Source organism: Trichomycterus rosablanca, chromosome 21 (assembly GCF_030014385.1).
Source record: "Trichomycterus rosablanca isolate fTriRos1 chromosome 21, fTriRos1.hap1, whole genome shotgun sequence".
Lineage (NCBI taxonomy): Eukaryota > Metazoa > Chordata > Actinopteri > Siluriformes > Trichomycteridae > Trichomycterus > Trichomycterus rosablanca.
In genome coordinates, this window is record NC_086008.1 from 3,500,080 (window position 1) to 3,519,232 (window position 19,153).

General features: G+C 40.2%; 2 protein-coding genes across 2 annotated transcripts; both read left to right on the forward strand.

Annotated features, from left to right (window-relative positions):
- Positions 1-1,752: 1,752 nt before the first annotated feature.
- Positions 1,753-9,071, forward strand: imp4 (IMP U3 small nucleolar ribonucleoprotein 4). Its single transcript, XM_063017823.1, has 9 exons — positions 1,753-1,832; positions 3,524-3,632; positions 3,918-4,001; positions 4,551-4,660; positions 4,802-4,934; positions 5,322-5,476; positions 6,289-6,383; positions 6,639-6,712; positions 8,069-9,071. Exons 1-9 carry the CDS (start codon positions 1,830-1,832, stop codon positions 8,179-8,181), a joined length of 876 nt encoding a protein of 291 aa, XP_062873893.1. The 5' UTR covers positions 1,753-1,829; the 3' UTR covers positions 8,182-9,071.
- A 1,334-nt stretch (positions 9,072-10,405) lies between these two features.
- On the forward strand, positions 10,406-17,931 carry hscb (HscB mitochondrial iron-sulfur cluster cochaperone). Its single transcript, XM_063018288.1, has 6 exons — positions 10,406-10,698; positions 13,004-13,100; positions 14,776-14,865; positions 15,847-15,991; positions 16,219-16,266; positions 16,406-17,931. Exons 1-6 carry the CDS (start codon positions 10,406-10,408, stop codon positions 16,498-16,500), a joined length of 768 nt encoding a protein of 255 aa, XP_062874358.1. The 3' UTR covers positions 16,501-17,931.
- Positions 17,932-19,153: the final 1,222 nt, after the last annotated feature.

Sequence of the window (19,153 nt, forward strand, 5' to 3'; positions counted from 1 at the left end):
CTCCGGGAGCTCCGGTTTCTTCCCACAGTCCAAAGACGTGCAAGTGAGATGAACTGGAGATACAAAATTGTCCACGACTGTGTTTGATATTAAACTTGTGAACTGATGAATCTTGTGTATCGAGTAACTACTGTTTCTGTCATGAATGTAACCAAAGTGTGTAAAATATGACGTTAAAATCCTAATAAATAAATAAATAAATAAATTAATTAAAAGGACCACATCAGTCTGACATGAACTATCAGAGGTTGAGGGTGCGGAACTGAAACTGACTTACCACACCAAATACACAAAAGGTTTCTGACATAAAACTACAACTTCAATTAATTTTATATTGATTATTTAGGCAGTAAAGTATTTTTATTCAAATAAAACAGTTACTGTATTCTGAATGTTGCTTATTCAATCTGACTTGACTAGATTTGTATTCAGTCGTTTCAGCCCAACCCTGTGATTATAAATAAATAATAATATATATAATATTAATAATCTCTTACCTGCACAGATGCACAGCAGCGTCGATGTGAAGAGAAACATTTTACTGGTTAATTATGATACAAACCCGGAGCTGAAATGATCTTCTGCTCTGAGATAAATGTACTTAGGAAATGAAGATGAGAGGAAGTGGCCACACAGACATATAGTCTTAACTTTCTTCCTTCTTTATCATGTGCTTATACAGTATATAATTTAACTGCCCGGTTACCAGCTCATGGGCTAATAACATAACGGTTTCATACAGAATTTTCTGATGACATGTCCAGCCTAAAGCTTGTTTAGGTTTATACATTTGCAGCCGTTGTTTACTTATTTCAAATATGAATAAACCAAATACCAAGAAATTCTGAAAGCTATGTACATACAGTGGGGGAAATAAGTATTTGATCCCCTGCTGATTTTGTAAGTTTACCCCCTTACAAAGACTTGAACAGTCTATAATTTTTATGGAAGGTTTATTTTAACAGAGAGAGACAGAATATCAACAAAAAATCCAGAAAAAAAACATTAAATAAAAGTTATAAATTAATTTGTATTTAATTAAGGGAAATAAGTATTTGATCCCCTACCAACCAGCAAGAATTCTGACCCCCACAGACCGGTTATGTGCCCATGAGGCACACAAATGAGTCCTGTCCCTGTATAAAAGACTCCTGTCACAGAATCAGTTTCTTCCGTTCAAATCTCTCCACCACCATGGGCAAGACCAAAGAGCTATCAAAGGACATCAGGGACAAGATTGTAGACCTGCACCAGGCTGGAATGGGCTACAAGACCATCAGCAAGAAGCTTGGTGAGAAAGAGACCACTGTTGGTGCGATCATTCGAAAATGGAAGACATACAAGATCACAGTCAATCGCCCTCACTCTGGAGCTCCATGCAAGATCTCACCTCATGGGGTAAGAATGATTCTGAGAAAGGTGAGGTCAGTCCAGAATTACACGGGAGGAGCTTGTCAATGACCTTTTCCAACCGGGCCAGTGATAGCTCAGTGGTTAAGGTACTGGACTAGTAAACAGAAGGTTGCCGGTTCAAGCCCCGCCACCACCAAGTTGCCACTGTTGGGTCCCTGAGCAAGGCCCTTAACCCTCAATTGCTCATTGTGTTCCACTCATTGTGTAAGTCGCTTTGGATAAAAGCGTCTGCTAAATGCTGAAAATGTAAATGATTCATGTTTATAGCACTACCTGACTTTTACTTTGAAACTGCCGCATTTGTGCTCTGTGATTGGCTAATCTTGTTGTCCAATAGGAAGCAGCGTTACTTGTTGGTCATCCCCGGCACTGTTGTCAACACACGTGTGTATGAGCTGAAGAAGTAATTAGAAAAAATGGTAAGATCAACATTTAAAATGTAATTAGTATTTAATAAATGATATGTTTATTATATATGTTATACAGTTTTATATTTAGTTAAGTTTGCATTTTAGCTGGGAATTCGTTTTTAACGGTGTAGTGTGTTGAGTTCTAAATGTATGCACCCTTCCTACACTAGTGCACTCGCTAGGGTGTAAAATAGTTGGTTTATATGAAGAAAGTAGTGCACTAATGTTTACGTATGAGTATATTTAGGATACGGTCTGTAGTTTAAACGCTGTTGCTTTAAGAACCTAATATGCTTTATATCGCATTATCTTGGTTGTTATCGCTCCTTCTGACTAACTAATGAAGTTCTTGATTTTTTGATTATTAAAACTGTACAATATTCAAAGTTTAAAAAGCTTCCTAAGCCTCCTTTGTAACATGGCACTTTTGGGATGCCAATAATTCCCACAACTGTTCTTTCAACATAATATATTTTTGGCATGTTCTCCTAATTCTTTATTAGGTATTATATTACTGTACCTTGTAATTTATGTGTCCATTTAAACTGGGTTAGTTTGACTACACTTAGTACAAGCATGTGGAATAGTTGTCTCTTTCCAAGATTAAGAGCTTTTTAAATGAATATCTGGCTTCCAATAACAGTAAGGAATAATTTCCTGCAATTTAAAAATGTCAATTTATGCAAAATACACAGCATTTCATATGATGAGCTTTATTAGAACATTATTAGGATTTTAACGTCATGTTTTACACACTTTGGTTACATTCATGACAGGACAGGTAGTTACTGCTTACACAAAATTCATCAGTTCACAAGTTTAATGTCAAACACAGTCATGGACAATTTAGTATCTCTAATTCACCTCACTTGCCCAGGTGGGGCGGTCCGGGTCCTTTCTGTGTGGTTTCCACTTGGGTTTCCTCCGGGAGTTCCGGTTTCCTCCCACAGTCCAAAGACTTGCAAGTGAGGTGAACTGGAGATACAAAATTGTCCATGACTGTGTTCGATATTAAACTTGTGAACTGATGAATCTTGTGTAATGAGTAACTACCGTTTCTGTCATGAATGTAACCAAAAGTGTAAAACATGACGTTAAAATCCTAATAAACAAACTAACACCTTACTTGCACGTTTTTGGACTGTGGGAGGAAACCCACGCAGAGACAGGGAGAACATGCAAACTCCAAACAGAAAGGGACCCGGACCGCTCCACCTGGAGATCGAACCCAGGACCTTCTTGCTGTGAGGCGACAGTGATACCCACTGAGCCACCGTGTCTCCCCCATTTTAGTATACATTCAATTATGGAATATAAATGGACAGAAGATTTTAAATTAATATTTGGCTGCCTATAATAATGAGGAACCCACATTTTCATATGATGAGCTCTGGAACAAATTAATAAAAATCTTGTCAAGTATCACTTTCATAATCAGCTTGATTAGTTTGATTTTGTGTTCACAACCTTCAAACCAACCTCCACGTATTAGGTACAAGATCTCAAATTCATAAGATGGAAAACAATTACATGATCTTGTTGACTGAGATTTAAAAGGACTGCTGACTTTAATAAGTACCAGATGTCATTCAACCAAGTTTCTGTTTTTTTTAGACAGCTTTTCTTTATTTTTTGGTCGTCTCTGGGAACATGAATATTTATCACATTTTATCCCTCATGAATGGCATCTTGTGTTTCAGCTGCGGCGTGAAGTTCGGCTTAGGAAGGAGTACCTGTACAGGAAAGCGCAGGAGGACCGTCTGCGCTCCGTAGAGGAGAAAAAACAGAAACTCAAATCTGCTTTAGATGGTGAGATTTTTTTGTAGTCAGATACTTTAGTCCTGTATTTCTGCACATAATACTAAATCTGCTATTGTTATTGTGGTGTTTAAGTAGTTTTATAACGAATGTATCTGTGTTTATTCATATGAGAACCCATTTGTACACATTGTGTTTCGTTTGTAAATTGATGCATGCAGTGAAAATACATTAAATTATTACATACTTGGTTATATACTTACATCCACTCAGTGTAAATAATGTAAGTGTCACTGATGTAAGTCTTGAGCATGTTCTTGCTTTTGTTACTTGCAGAGAATCGTCTGATACCCACCGAAGTTCGCAAAGAGGCCTTAGATCTGCAGAAGGCTCTGGAGTTTGACGATGAGGGCGGAGAGGGTAAAACATCACCCCTTATTTTTATTACTGTGACGCGGTCAGTCTTGTATTAGCGTATTAAACTTTTACTAATTGTATTAATTTGTTAAAGCTAACAAAGAAGTACAGTGCAGGATCTAAGGGAATTGTCATTGACTTTAGAGTATCGGGAGATGAACTGTAAATGGTGTGCAAAAAAGTATGTGCAAATTGTGGCATAATAATAATAGGAGCAGTGGGGTATCTATTCTTATAAACAATGTATACAGTATAAATTTAGAAATAAAGATATTGTTATAGGTATAAATACATACAATATACAATGTATTGCTTATGGGTGTAAATATAAAGCTACTGCTGCTACGACGAGAGACCAGAAGTCTAGTGCCTGGAGAATCTGGAGAGATTTCTAGATTCTACAGTCTCATCTCCAAATGTAAATGAAGCCTCAGTGCTGTTTCCCTATAATCTTGACCTTTTTAATTTTCAACGGTTTTTAAACCACGCTTGACTATTTCCTTTGTTGATTGACTGTTGATTGTACCGTCATGCTGACTGTGTTTGACCCAGGTGTCAGCTCGCACATGGACGACGAGTACAAGTGGGCCGGAGTGGAAGATCCGAAAGTCATGGTGACCACCTCCAGAGACCCCAGCTCCCGTCTCAAGATGTTCGCCAAGGTAGAACCCAGAGCTCAAGCTTTTGCTGCCTCTGCTGATGTTTGTGTATCAGTAACTGAACATGATGTTTTTAGATGCCGCAGAAGATAAATTGTGAGCTTGTGGTTAACACAGTATAAACCTTTTTTTTTATAAACACAGGAAGTGAAACTCATTTTTCCAGGAGCTCAGCGCATGAACAGAGGAAACCATGAGGTCAACATGCTGGTACACGCATGCAGAGCCAACAACGTAACCGACCTGGTTATAGTCCACGAGACCCGAGGACAGCCTGGTACAGTAACCTTAGAACCTGTCTGATAAATATTAATAATACTTCCTTATGATTTGCTTCCATTTCTTTTCACGTCGTATTTTTACATTTTAGTTTTGCTTTGTAGACCTACCCCGCCCCTTTAGAGAACTCTTAAATTGCTATATGTATGATTTTATATCCTGCTAAAAAGGCCTCCCTCAAACTCAACCAGTTGTGTTAGTGTGGACGCTCGGCCAAGTCGGTGGCTCTGCTGAGACCCTAATTCGTGACTTTGAATACACAATGGTGTGCTAGCATGCCTCAGCTTATAATTTATTCACTTTTGCTCAATATTTAGGAAAGGTGTCCACATACTTCTGGAAAATCTTGCTAACTGACCGTTTTTTTGTGCTTCTCGTTTCCCAGACGGTTTGATCGTGTGCCACCTGCCCTACGGGCCGACGGCGTACTTCACTCTGTACAACGTGGTGATGAGACACGACGTTCCGGATATCGGCACCATGTCCGAGGCTTTTCCCCACCTCGTCTTTCACAACTTCTCCTCTCGCCTCGGCAGACGGGTGAGTCACGGCTCTTCAGGGAAACCACCAGGAGGAGAAATTCTTTTTACTACGACACCACACACTCGATCCAGGGATTGCTGTCAGACAACACACACACTCGCAATTTAGAGCAGCCAGTCCACCTGTCGGCAGGACCACACAAACTGATCTCATAGATCAGAGGACAGGATCAAACCCAGCAGCACAGTGCTGCCCATAATTATGTGTTGTTAAAGCACTCAGGTCACATGGTCTATCAGGTCACATGGTCTGTTCACTAACGCTACTGCTTATTGTGATCCAAAACACCACAATTTACCTTCTTAGCGAGTTATTGTGGGTTCAGGTTTCCTGGGAAAATATGATGATAATAAAAAAAAGCCCAGGAAACCTGTTGTACACTGAACTAAATGTAATTTACCGCTGTTATAGAAACGTGTAGACCAGGCAGCAACAAGTACACATACCTAAAACCATGAAAAAGTTATAACCTACCTCACAGCCATAAAAATAAAAAATATTAAATAGCCCAAATTATAAAGACAAGATAAAATAAGCAGACAGAAGCATAATACCTACCTTGCCGTAAAACGACACATACGTGGTAAACATGGCGTTAAAATCCAAATAAATAAACAGATAGACCAGGCAACTCAGTATTATCCATTTGTTCATACGGTGTAGTTGAGTTGATGAAGGGAGATTATATGTAGTACATTTTAAGACTATCGTTTGTGTTCACTTGTTAATTTTGTTAATAACTTGTGATGTTTGTGCTCCATCTGTGGTGATTTTTCTAATACCTATGGAAATGTTTTTCTGTTCCACAGGTATCCAACATCCTCAAGTACCTGTTCCCCGTTCCCAAAGAGGACAGCAAACGCGTCATCACATTCGCTAACAAAGACGATTACATTTCATTCAGGTGATTATCTGTAATTAGTGCATTTTATTTCCTTTAATTGGGTTTATGCTGTTTTTATTTAGTTATTTATTTATTACATCTATCACATTAGTGTGAGTGACTTCATGGAAAGTGGACATATTGGGGTAGGATACACTGTATGAACAGAAGTACTGACTCTGTCAGAGGTCCCTCCGCAGATCTTGAAATAAAAGCTTTGTTTAATTAAAACAAGAAGTGCATTTTAAAATAAACCCTTATGCTGTTTGGTTACAGACATCACACCTACAAGAAAACCGACCACAAGAACGTCGAGCTGTCAGAAGTTGGACCCAGATTTGAAATGAAATGTAAGTGATTCAACACCAATGAACAAATTTACCAGTTGATGCTGTATAATGGTGTCCCTAAAGTCTGCACACATAGGAAATATCACAAACTAATAACTAACTATATGTTATGTATATATACTAAAATATACACACATACATATGATTAATATTCTAATGAAATAAAATGTTGAAAAACTTATTGAAATGTATTGAAAATATGCATGTGTTCAGACTTTAGGGACACCCTGTATAATGGTGTACAAATGAGACAGATGGTTAACACTTGCCCCCCTTCCCCACGGCTAGAGCTGCCTCCACCCCCCTGAGGCTGTCCAAAAAATGTTGTCCTTGCTCTTACCTATTTACGAGGGTATTTTTAATTTTAGGCACAAGAAGTCTCTTCATTAAATGAATTCCAACCCATTCAGTTTAATGTAGTTGAGGTCAGGGGTAACCATATCAATGCCCCTGGTCTTGCCCATGGAATGGACAACCAGCCAGCTTATGGTCAGGTGTCCGCATACTTTGGAACCTATAGTGTACAACTACACTGTATGAGTAAAAATATATGGATATTTGACCGTACAAAAAAGGTGGACGTATTATTTAACCCTTTAATGGTCTGATCTTACTTTGAGTCTAAATACTTGGGTAAAAATTAGCTGTATTTAAATAATCTGCTCCTCGGTTGACGTGTTAAACAGTTTATGTCAACTTAAAGCTGCAGCTGATAAATCATCCATGAGAAGTTTTGTTTGTTTGTTTGTTTGTTTATTAGGATTTTAACGTCCTGTTTTACACTTTAGTTACGTTCATGACAGGAACGGTAGTTACTCATTACACAAGGTTCATAATTTCACAAGTTTAATATCAGACACAGTCATGGACAATTTAGTGTCTCCAATTCACCTCACTTGCATGTCTTTGGACTGTGTGAGGAAACCAGAGCACCCGGAGGAAACCCACGCGGACACGGGGAGAACATGCAAACTCCACACAGAAAGGACCCGGACCACCCCACCTGGGGATCGAACCCAGGACCTTCTTGCTGTGAGGCGACAGTGCTACCCACAATCATTTTTGTGATCGTCTCGTTTGGTAGAGGCTCATTTAAAAATACTGTGTGCTTGTTTGTTGTTGATATAGTCTCAAGAGATTCCAAGTTTAGTCCCAATTCAATTTAATTTTAATCAAGAATTAATTTTACACGCCTGTCACAAAAGGGTGTGGCTGAAACATGAGTGAAACATCTGAGCTCTATAATTAGGAAGGTTGTCCACATCCTGTTTTCTTTGTACAGTGTATATACTCTTTATGCATGCTGTCTCATTTTCTCTGTACAGCTCATAACACGATGTATAATGTTCTTTTCAGTGTACATGATTAAGCTGGGGACTCTGGAGAACGAGAGCACGGCGGATGTGGAGTGGCGTCACCATGCCTTCACACGCACGGCCAAAAAAAGGAAGTTCTTAAGCGTGGAGTAAAAACACTCTATATGGCCAAAAGTATCTGGACCTCTGTGTGATCTTTTCAGCTATATAACAGCCACTCTTTTAAAAAGGTTTCTCACAAGAGTTTGAAGTATGTCTGTGGGAATTTCAGTCAAAAGAGCATTTGTATGACTGGGCACTGATGTTCAGATTCGTTCCAAAGCTGTTCAGTGGGTTTGAGGTCAGATTTCTTTAAATTGAGATTTTCTTCATGTTTTTATAGAGCACAGTCATGCTGGAACAGAAAAAGGCATTCCCTAAACTGTTGCTGCAAAGTTATATTACATTTACATTTACATTTTCGGCATTTAGCAGACGCTTTTATCTAAAGCGACTTACAGTATACAGTGACAGTATACAGTCTGAGCAATTGAGGGTTAAGGGTCTTGTTCAAAGGCCCAACAGTGTCAACCTGGCAGTGGTGGGGCTTGAAACGGCAACCTTTCGGTTACTAGTCCAGTACCTTAACCACTAGGCTACAACTTCCCTAGAAGGGGTGTCCCAATACTTTTGTTCATAAAATGTGCATTTGCAAAACGTTTTTTTAGATTTTTTACTGTATAATCTCAGTGAGAACAGAACGAGGAAACAAAAATGTGATTTGCTTTTTATTTAACATTCTGGTTCTCTGTGTTTTTCAACTGGGGACTTTAATTCCAGTTTTGTTGTGTTGGATTTTTTGTGTTTACCTGTTAAAACACACTTCATAAATAATAAAAGTAAATAAATGGACTGATAATTCCAATACGTTAAAGCAGGAAAAACATAAAAATGTACAGTGAGCATCATGTGATGCAATCTGGATATGAGGTTCATTAACCTGTTTGTATTTATTCATGTTCATGTTATGCTGGTGAATGTAATTAAATACCACGTTTGAAATACACGACTGTGTGCAAAATGCATTATATGAGGGTTTTTCAAAACGTTTCAGCACTTTTAAACTCCATTTATTAAGAAATTCAAAAACAAACTCCTTCACTTTTCTACATCGTCATTTCCAGCGTCGTACCAACTTTTTAATGCCATCAGCAAAAAACGTTTTCGATTGAACTCGTATCCACTGATGCAGCGCTGCTTTCACATCATCACATGAAAATCTTCTTCCCCTTAAAGCTTCTCTGAGTGTCCAAAAAGGTGGAAATCAGATGGAGCTAAATCAGGAATATTAGCATCTCTCAGAGACGACTGATTACTCCTCCTCCCGCCCTCACCGCTTAAAACCAAAATATCAAAGTAAGGAAACTTTTTGAAGATCCCTCATAATAACAGTTTAAAACACATTTGCTTCTTTGTCTCTTACATCTGTGTATATTTTTATAATAACCCTTGTTTTGTTTTAAAGCATCATTACACAAATCGAGGCCCAAAACCTGTAATGAGCAAAGAAAGATGTGACAACCATGGGAAAGAAAACTCAGATTAGATTCATTTTTATTAACATCGTGCAGAGTAAACAAGTAAGGAGCCAACGAAATGCAGTAGCATCTAACCAGAAGTGCAAGATAGAGATTATTTACATATATTACAGTTCAAGTGCGGAATAGATTTATAGAAGTAGAAGTGCAGAGATAATGTTGATATTAGACAGATGATGATGATGATTGTAGTGTATAGACTAATATACTGTATATTATATATTATATTTAACTAAACATAATTCAAATGTTTTTCTCTCTCATGTTTAGACAAGGCAAGTTAGTGTAGCACCTTTCATACACAGTGGCAATTCAAAGTGCTTTATATAAGGAAAAATTAAAACATTAAAATTACACCCCAAATCAGAAAAAGTTGGGACAGTATGGAAAATGCAAATAAAATAAGTCAAAAGACGTGCAGTCAAGTGAATTGGAGATACAAAATTGAATCGAATCCATGACTGTGTTTGACATCAAATTTGTGAACTGATGAATCTTGTGTAAGCAGTAACTACCTGTCCTGTCATGAATGTAACCAAAGTGTGTAAAACATGACGTTAAAATCCTAATAAATATAAATTAAAAATAAACAAATCAGTAAGAGAAGATACAGAATGCCAAAGAGAATTTGGGGGCTTCAGTAGGCAGAGAAAATATCGAATGCCTGTTTCTTTCGATTAGGTCTAAGTAAATGTTTTCCACATGAGATATGGACTTTTATTTTGACATCATTATCCAAAGTAGCACGGTGCGAGCATGCGCAGTGCTGTGTGAATGTAATAACATAGAAGGCTTGAAACATGCAGTGTTCAAGGTTCTTCAGCGTTTCTAACAGATTATTAAAACATGTACAGACCTTCTACAGCTCTGTAACTCCGTGTTTCTCTCCTCCACACACACCAGACCGCACTAATGTTCATAACGTGAAAGATTTTACTCGTTATTTGACTGTAAACTCTTGCAGAAGGAGTTTTTGTAGCTCTGGAAGGAAATGCTGGAACTGTGGATCATCTGCTCACCTGTTCTTCTGCTCGTCATGTAAATCCATCCAGCCTCCTGATCAGAGTCTCAATTATTTCCACATCTTTAACTGGTAAGATCATGCGCATTCAAGTAAATGTACAGTCACGTGATCATAAAATCATTCGGGTAATCCTCACAACAGACATCAGATCGAGGGAAAAAGTTCAGTATGTTAGAATCTGCTCATCTGTTGTGATTTTCACATAGACCAGTTACTAGAGTTTACACACAATGGTGTGAAAACATCCAGAGAGCGGCCGCTCGGGTGGCGCAGCGGTAAAAACACACGCTGGAACCAGAGCTGGGATCTCGAATACATCGTATCGAATCTCAGCTTTGCCTGCCGCCTGAGGCTGAGCGGCCACATGAACAACGATTGGCCTGTTGTTCAGATATGGGCGGGACTAAGCCGGATGGGGTCTCTCTCTCATGACTGGTGCAATTACGACTGCTGGCTGATTGATGGCACCTGCACAGAGATGAGAAAAGAGTGCTGTCAGGGTGTGTCTCTCCGTACACAACGCTGAGCTGCACTACACTCGTCAAAGTGTAGGTGATAAGATGCATACGGCATGCTGCCCACGTGTCGGAGGGGGCGTGGGTTAGCTTCGTTCTCCTCAGTCAGAGCGGGGATCGGCATTGGTGGAGAGGAAGCATGACGCAATCGGGCCATTGGACGCGCTACAAATGGAGAAAAAAGGGAGAAAAAGCATGAAGAAGAAGAAAGGTCCAGAGAGCGGCAGTTCTGCAGAAGCAATGTCTTGCCGGAGAGAGACATAAGTGTCTATATTTACTCATCTAATTACAAAAATCCCAGAAAGTTCAACAAGCTAAAGCCTGAGCTGGATGGCCAACAACATTGTTTTAATGCCCCATCGGACAGACAGTATAGGTCACAGTTGTAGATAAATTGAAAGAAAGATAGATTAAACTTTATTGTCATTGCTCAGTACAGGTACAAGGCAACGAAATGCAGGTAGCATTGAGTAAAGAAACAGAGAAATAGTAAACATATACATCTATGATTAATATATAATTATTAGATCAGTATAGCTTTTTACATATATGGCATTATGTTTATGTACATAGTACTATATACATAATAATAATAATAATAATAATTGTACAGTGGCAATGAAAATGATTTAAGACAGACAGTTGTGCCTGTTCGGGCGCTCGGCGAGTTTGACAGCACTCGCTCTGCCACCTGAGCTCGATAGTAGTATTTTGTATTTGCTGAACATTGTTGTGTTAATGTGGTAGTAGTGTTGTGTGTTTACAGAGCCCGACTGGTCTAATCTGTTAATAGTATTGTGTAACACCATTGTGGGGGTTCATTAGTTGTATTGTGTATTTTGAGATCCCTGTTGTGTTAGTTTGATAGAACACCATGGTGTTAGATAGTAGGACTGTGTTTACAGAACACCACTGTGTTAGTCTGATAGTAGGGTTGTGTATTTACAGAACAATTGTTTTAGTTTAAAAGTAGTGTTGTGTTTTTACAGAAGTTTGATAGTGTTATTGTGTATGTACAGAACACCACTGTGTAGTATCATGTATTTAAAGTATCATGTATTTAAAGAACACCATTATTAGTTGATAGTAGTATTGTGTATGTATAGAACACCATGGTGTACGTTTAAAAGTAGTGTTGTGTATGTACAGAACACCACTGTGTAGTATCATGTATTTAAAGTATCATGTATTTAAGAACACCATTATTAGTTAATAGTAGGATTGTGTATTTACAGAACACCATGGTGTTAGTTCGATATTATTGTGTATTTTAAAGCATTTTCACGAATAATATAGTATTTGTTGCATTTAACATTTTTTTTTTAATTTATTTTTTTCCCCCCAATTTTTCTTCCCTAATCTAGTCGTGTCCAGTTACCCTGATTGCGTCCTCTGTACTGATTCGACCCTTCACCGCTGACTGAGGACGCCTCTCAACTGACATGCAGTACAGACTGCATCTTTCACCTGCACGAGTCGAGTTCATACACTTGACGGGCACTGTGTACGGAGGGCCACACCCCCATCAGCATTATTCCTCAGCCCTGTGCAGGCGCCATCAGTCAGCCAGCAGGGGGCCGCAGTCGCACCAGTTATCAGGACCTATGAGCCGACTTTCTTACCCTCTAACCCTGAACAACAGCCAGTCGTTGTTCATGCTGCCGCCCAGCCCAGTCGGAAGGCAGAGCTGAGATTCGATACGATGTATTCGAAACCCCAACTCTGGTGCGCTAGCGTACTTTACCGTTGTGCTACCTGAGCGCTAACATTTTTATATGTTCAGGGTTTTGATAGTTTTCTGGCTCCAGTGTTTATATTCCATCATATTTACTGTTTGCTGTTACATGTTTCTCCTGCAGTGATCAGATATTTAACTTGGACACTCAGAAGCTTCAGAGAAGATTTCTGGAGCTGCAGAGATCTTTACATCCTGATAACTTCAGTCAGAAATCACAGGTACGAAACTATACACAGATATACAGGCCGGGTGAACCTCAAATCTAGTACAACATCGGTCTCTGCTGGTGGAATCAGGCATTACAGTCCAGTCAGACACTTTTATTAGATCGTTTTGACTAAAACTCTCCTCCTGAGGCTTAACTTGTTTTTATTTTCGCAAATAAGGTGTAAATATCTGGAGATGATTACAAACCTTTCATTTATTTATTTATTCTTTGTTTGCTTTACAACCACTTTATCCTGGTCTGGGTCAAGGTGGGTCTGATTCACTGTCAGGTAGCCAGTCCATCACAGGGCAAACACACACACATTAATACACACACACATTCATACACACACACAACCGGAGCACCTGGAGGAAACACAGGGAGAACATGCAAACTCCACACAGAAAGGACCCTGGTTGCCCAGCAGGGGAATCGAACCCAGGACCTTCTTGCTGTAAGGCGACAGTGCTACACACTCCAGTATATTCTTTACCATTTGGAAATGAAAAAAGGTCGACTCCAAAAGTATTTGGACACCTGATCATGAATTTGTTGGATGTCCCCTTTCAAAAACAAATGATATTAAAATGGAGTGACCTCTGTGTGATCTTTTCAGATATAACGACAGCCGCTATTCTGACAAGGCTTCTCACAAGGCTTGAAGCATGTCTGTGGGAATTTGTGCCCATTCAGTCAAAAGATGACCGCATTTGTATGATGTCCATTGATGTTCCAGTTCATTTCAGAGCTGTTGATTGGGGCTGAGGTCAGGGCTCTGTGCAGGACACTGGGGTTTCTTTGCTTTAAATCAAGCTTTTCTTCATGTCCATAGAGCACAGTCATGCTGGAATAGGAAAGGACCTTCCTTAAACAGTTGCTGTGAGAACGGAAGCATAGCATTTTCTTTATATCATTGATTTATCACAGCTGTTAGTAATTGTTGTGGCTGAAACATGATTTCAATAATTAGAAGGGGTGTCCCAATACTTTTGATCATATAATGTACCTGTGGCTCATCTGTATATAGAATTCAGGCTCTGCAGTATAAAAATACATACATATGTTGACCTAATATTTCATCTGGACCTCTGATCATAATCTGACATTTTTTGATGCAGCAGCTCCTTTATCCCAAGCTCTCTCCCCCCCCCGTGGTCTTCATGTCTGATGGGATCTGATGATACAGGACGTCTTGTTCCTCGTCAGGAAGCTCTGGGTTCTCCTGAGTCTGATGAGCGGCGGGTGAAAATGCTCCTTCGTGCTGCTCATTCTCCCCAATTTCCCCCGTGTTATTGTACCTGACACTCGTCTCACTCCGCGTTCTGGCTCCGTTCCCTGACGAGCGCTCAGTCCCTCTGCTATTACCCCAACAGCAACACGTCAGAAAGAGGGAAAAGAATCCAATTATCGGCGTGCCTGAGGATGGGGGAGGCTGTGAGACTCGTCGGCAGGGTTTAATAGACAGGAATGAGTCGCTCGGGGCGAACCACACATCCGGCTAAGTTTCCTTCTCTGGGTTTTACTCCACTTCCTTCAACACAATAATAAACCTGCAGATCATTCGCTCGAACCCTCGTCTTTGTCTGCTGTGCTGTTTGTGAGCGTGTGTATGTCAGAATTGTGTACAGGATGAAAACAGTCGAATCATTTTGACGGGTTTGTGATTGTGTGTGATTGTGTCGCAGACTGAGCAGAGATATTCTGAAGAGCAGTCGGCGCTGGTGAATAAAGCCTACAGGACTCTACAGAAACCGCTCACACGCAGCGTCTACATGGTAGGAATTTATTTACTTTATTAACCTTATTAATAACCAAGACAAGATAAAATAAACAGAAGCTTCAGCCATAACATTAAAACCACCTCCTTGTTTCTACACTCACTGTCCATTTTATCAGCTCCACTTACCATATAGAAGCACTTTGTAGTTCTACAATTACTGACTGTAGTCCATCTGTTTCTCTGCATGCTTTGTTAGCCCCCTTTCCTGCTGTTCTTCAATGGTCAGGACCACTACAGAGCAGGTATTATTTAGGTGGTGGATCATTCTCAGCACTGCAGTGACACTGACATGGTGGTGGTGTGTTAGTGTGTGTTGTGCTGGTATGAGTGGATCAGACACAGCAGCGCTGCTGGAGTTTTTAAATACCGTGTCCACTCACTGTCCACTCTATTAGACACTCCTACCTAGTCGGTCCACCTTGTAGATGTAAAGTCAGAGACGATCGCTCATCTATTGCTGCTGTTTGAGTCGGTCATCTTCTAGACCTTCATCAGTGGTCACAGGACGCTGCCTACGGGGCGCTGTTGGCTGGATGTTTTTGGTTGGTGGACTATTCTCAGTCCAGCAGTGACAGTGAGGTGTTTAAAAACTGTGTCTGATCCACTCATACCAGCACAACACACACTAACACACCACCACCATGTCAGTGTCACTGCAGTGCTGAGAATGATCCACCACCTAAATAATACCTGCTCTGTGGTGGTCCTGTGGGGGTCCTGACCATTGAAGAACAGCATGAAAGGTGGCTAACAAAGTATGTAAAGAAACAGATGGACTACAGTCAGTAATTGTAGACCTACAAAGTGCTTCTATATGGTTAATGGAGCTAATAAAATGCCGCCGCCGTGCCTTAACTGCTAGGCTACAACTGCCCTGCCTCAGGTGTCTAAATATTTTAGCTGTGTAGCGTGCACACACTGTGCAGTATTTTGTTTACACCGCTCTATTTATTCCTGACCGCGTGTTTGTTCCCAGCTGCGGTTGAAAGGCGTGGAGTTAGAGGAGGGCACGGATGCGGCGGCCGACCCGGCCTTGCTCCTACAGGTCATGGAGTTCAACGAGAAGCTGGCGGAGGCTCGGAACCTTAACGAAGTCGACGCCGTCGGCGAGGAAGTGCGAGGTAAAACGCCGGCACTCGTCCCTACACCCACGTCCGCAGCCCTGTTTGTTTGACTTTCTGTGCACCTGAGTTTTATTGAAAGGCTCAAGGCTGCGTTTTCATTCCTGCTGCTCGTGCGAGTTTTAATCGTTTGAGTTATTTATTTGTGACCCGACATTTCCGCTCCCGTTCGTTTAGCGAGATGCAAAATTATTGTGTAAATACGTGTTTTTCTCTCCCTTCTCCAGCCACGCTGCGTAATCTGACTGAACAGATGAATGCGTCGCTAATCAAAGGTATCCTCATGTTTTCTTGCCTACGTTTGATACGGGTACACAGTGCCAAGGTTGCTCTGGGAGGGAGGGCACGTTTCTAAAGCTCTAAAGAAAATATGTCTGACGTTTTGTTTGCTTGTTTTGAAACGTATTTCTACAGGAGACCTGCAGGCGGCTAAAGAGCTCCTGGCTCGGATGAAGTACTTCAGTAACCTGGAGGAGAAGGTAAAGGAGAAAGTGGCACAGAGCACGTGAGGGGCGCGTGCACAGGGACTTCCGATTCGACAACATCCAATTGGCACGGCACTGTTTTAATACACTGTATTGTCTGAAGTATTTGGACACCTGAGCATGAGCTTGTTGGACGTCCCGACCTCAAGACCTTCAAGTATGTCTGTGGGAATTTGTGCCCATTCAGTCAAAAGATGACAGCATTTGTATATCTGTGCACTCAGTCGATGTTCCAGTTCATTCCAGAGCTGTTCTGCAGAGTTTATTTAAAATGAGCTTTTCTTCTTGTCTTTATAGAGCTTATAGGGCCTTCCCTAAACTGTTGCTGCCAAGTTAGAAGCATATAATTTCCTTAATTTAATTGATTTATTACCATAGTGTACAGGGCAGTCTAGTCTAGCAGTTAAGGTACTGGACTAGTAATCAAAAGGTCACTGGATCAAGCCCCACCACTGCCAGATTGCCAATGTTGGGCCCTTGCTTTGGAAAAAATACATCATTAAATATATACATCATAAAACAAAAACATAAATACATAATTAGAACGGGTGTCCAAATACTTTTGTCCATACAGTGTATATTTATATTGTTGTATAGAATAAAAAGTGTTAAATTAAAGTTTTTAAATTAATATTTTGTATGTGTATTGAATAAATGAAGCTTATTTATATAGACGCCTTATATAGCCAAAAGTATGTGGACACTCCTCCTAATGATTGAATTGAGTTTTTTCCGCCACACCCATTGTTAAAAGGTGTAAATAATTGTATATGGGAAATGATATGCTTTTACCATGCATTTGATATGCACGTATGAGGGAAATGATATGCATTACACACCTGAACATAAAGCAACGTCTAAAAAGACAGTCGATGGTTGATAGTTGATGGGTTCGTCTGGGTTTTTATTCCTGACCTTGTTAAAGAGACCACTCTTCCATGTGCTTTATAATACATTATGTAGAGTTGTTGATTAGGGGGGTGGTTAGAATTTCTTTTTCTTTGTTATGCTTTAGCTTAGTCTAACATGCACAGTCGGACTAGCCCTATTTATACAGCCACTGATAATTCAGTGTTTTCAGTCTCAAATAAATAAGTAAATAAATAAATCCAACCATTCATCCATCCATAGGGCGGCACGGTAGCCTTGTGGGTAGCACTGTCACCTCACAGCAAGAAGGTCCTGGGTTTTGATTCCCAGGTGAAGCAGTCTGGGTCCTTTCTGTGTGCATGTTCTCCACTGTCCAGAGTCCAAAGATGTGAAGGTGAAGGTGAAGAAGTGAGGTGAATTAGAGATATTAAATTGTCCATGACTGTGTTTAATATTAAACTTAAACAGAAGAATCTTGTGTAACCAGTAACTACCTGTCGTGTCACGAATGTAATCAGAGTGTGTAAAACATGACGTTAAAATCCTAATAAATAAATAAATAAATAAATGCAAGGTACCAAAAGACGAGAGTGTTGTTAGCCAATAGTGAGTAAATGTAAAGCGAGGAAAAAGAATGGGTTTTCAGTGACTCGTCCTGCTGTGATTGTGATTAATGCATCTTATTACGTTCTGATGTGAACTGATTCATTAGGCTGTAAATTGGGGCGAGTTTCCGCTCGATCGTGTCATTACTGCAGACACACGGTAAAACATCCGGCATTTATTAGATCCCAACTCGCCGAAATTGTCTCGTTCTGCCGGTGTGTAGAATTGCTCAGGGTAAAGAAATAACGAAATTATGAAGAAATCCACTTACTATTTTAAGATTTATGATTGTGTGTGTTTGGAATACCTTAGTTAGGCTTTAGAGGGAAGCACGGCACCTTAAAAACCACCTTAACAGGCGATTACTGAGGTCAGACACTGATGTTGGGCATTAAAGTGGCTAATACTTCACATTCCAATTTATTTATGGTTGCTATCTGAGTCTTAATGGGTTTGTCTTAAAACCTTGTGAGTCTCTACATAGACACATTTTACGTCATCCTTCCTTAGCGCTGAAGGCAATCCCAGCATTCAGTGCGGCATGCAAAAAATGACAAACATGGCAGACGAATATAATGCGGAGCAACCAAGTTCCAAGAGTTCTTATCAAGTGTAAATAAATTCTCACTGATGTTTAATGTGTATAAAGGTGTAATAATACAAGTGTCGCTTATTTGTAAATTCAGGCTCGTCGGGGGCAGTTTAATCGTTTTCGGGACACAGAGGGAGACGTTAGCTGGCATAGCGGGTTGTGCTGCCTCAGTACATCGGTTTGAATGGCCTGATGCTAACTGTGTGACGTGATTGCTGTCTAAGTAGTTCAATGTCTTATTAGAATCCTCTCTACTTAGGCAGCTGCCCAGGTAGGCATTAGGCAGCAAGGCAGCTAGTCTGTAGGACCTAAAGTTGGGTTACAACATGATTAAACCACTGGAACTTGATAACCAGCCTTCAATTTGCTTCAGCTGTGATGTGTTACTTAAAAACCACCCAGAGATTCAAGTCTGCAAGGTGTTCAAGGCAGCTGTAGCCTAGTGGTTAAAATACTGGACTAGTAATCCAAAGGTTGTTGGTTCAAGCCCTACCACAGCCAGGTTGCCACTGTTGGGCCCTTGAGCAAGGCCCTTAATTCTCAATTGCTTAGAGAATATACTGTCACAGTACTGTAAGTCGCTTTGGACAAAAGCGTCTACTAAATGCC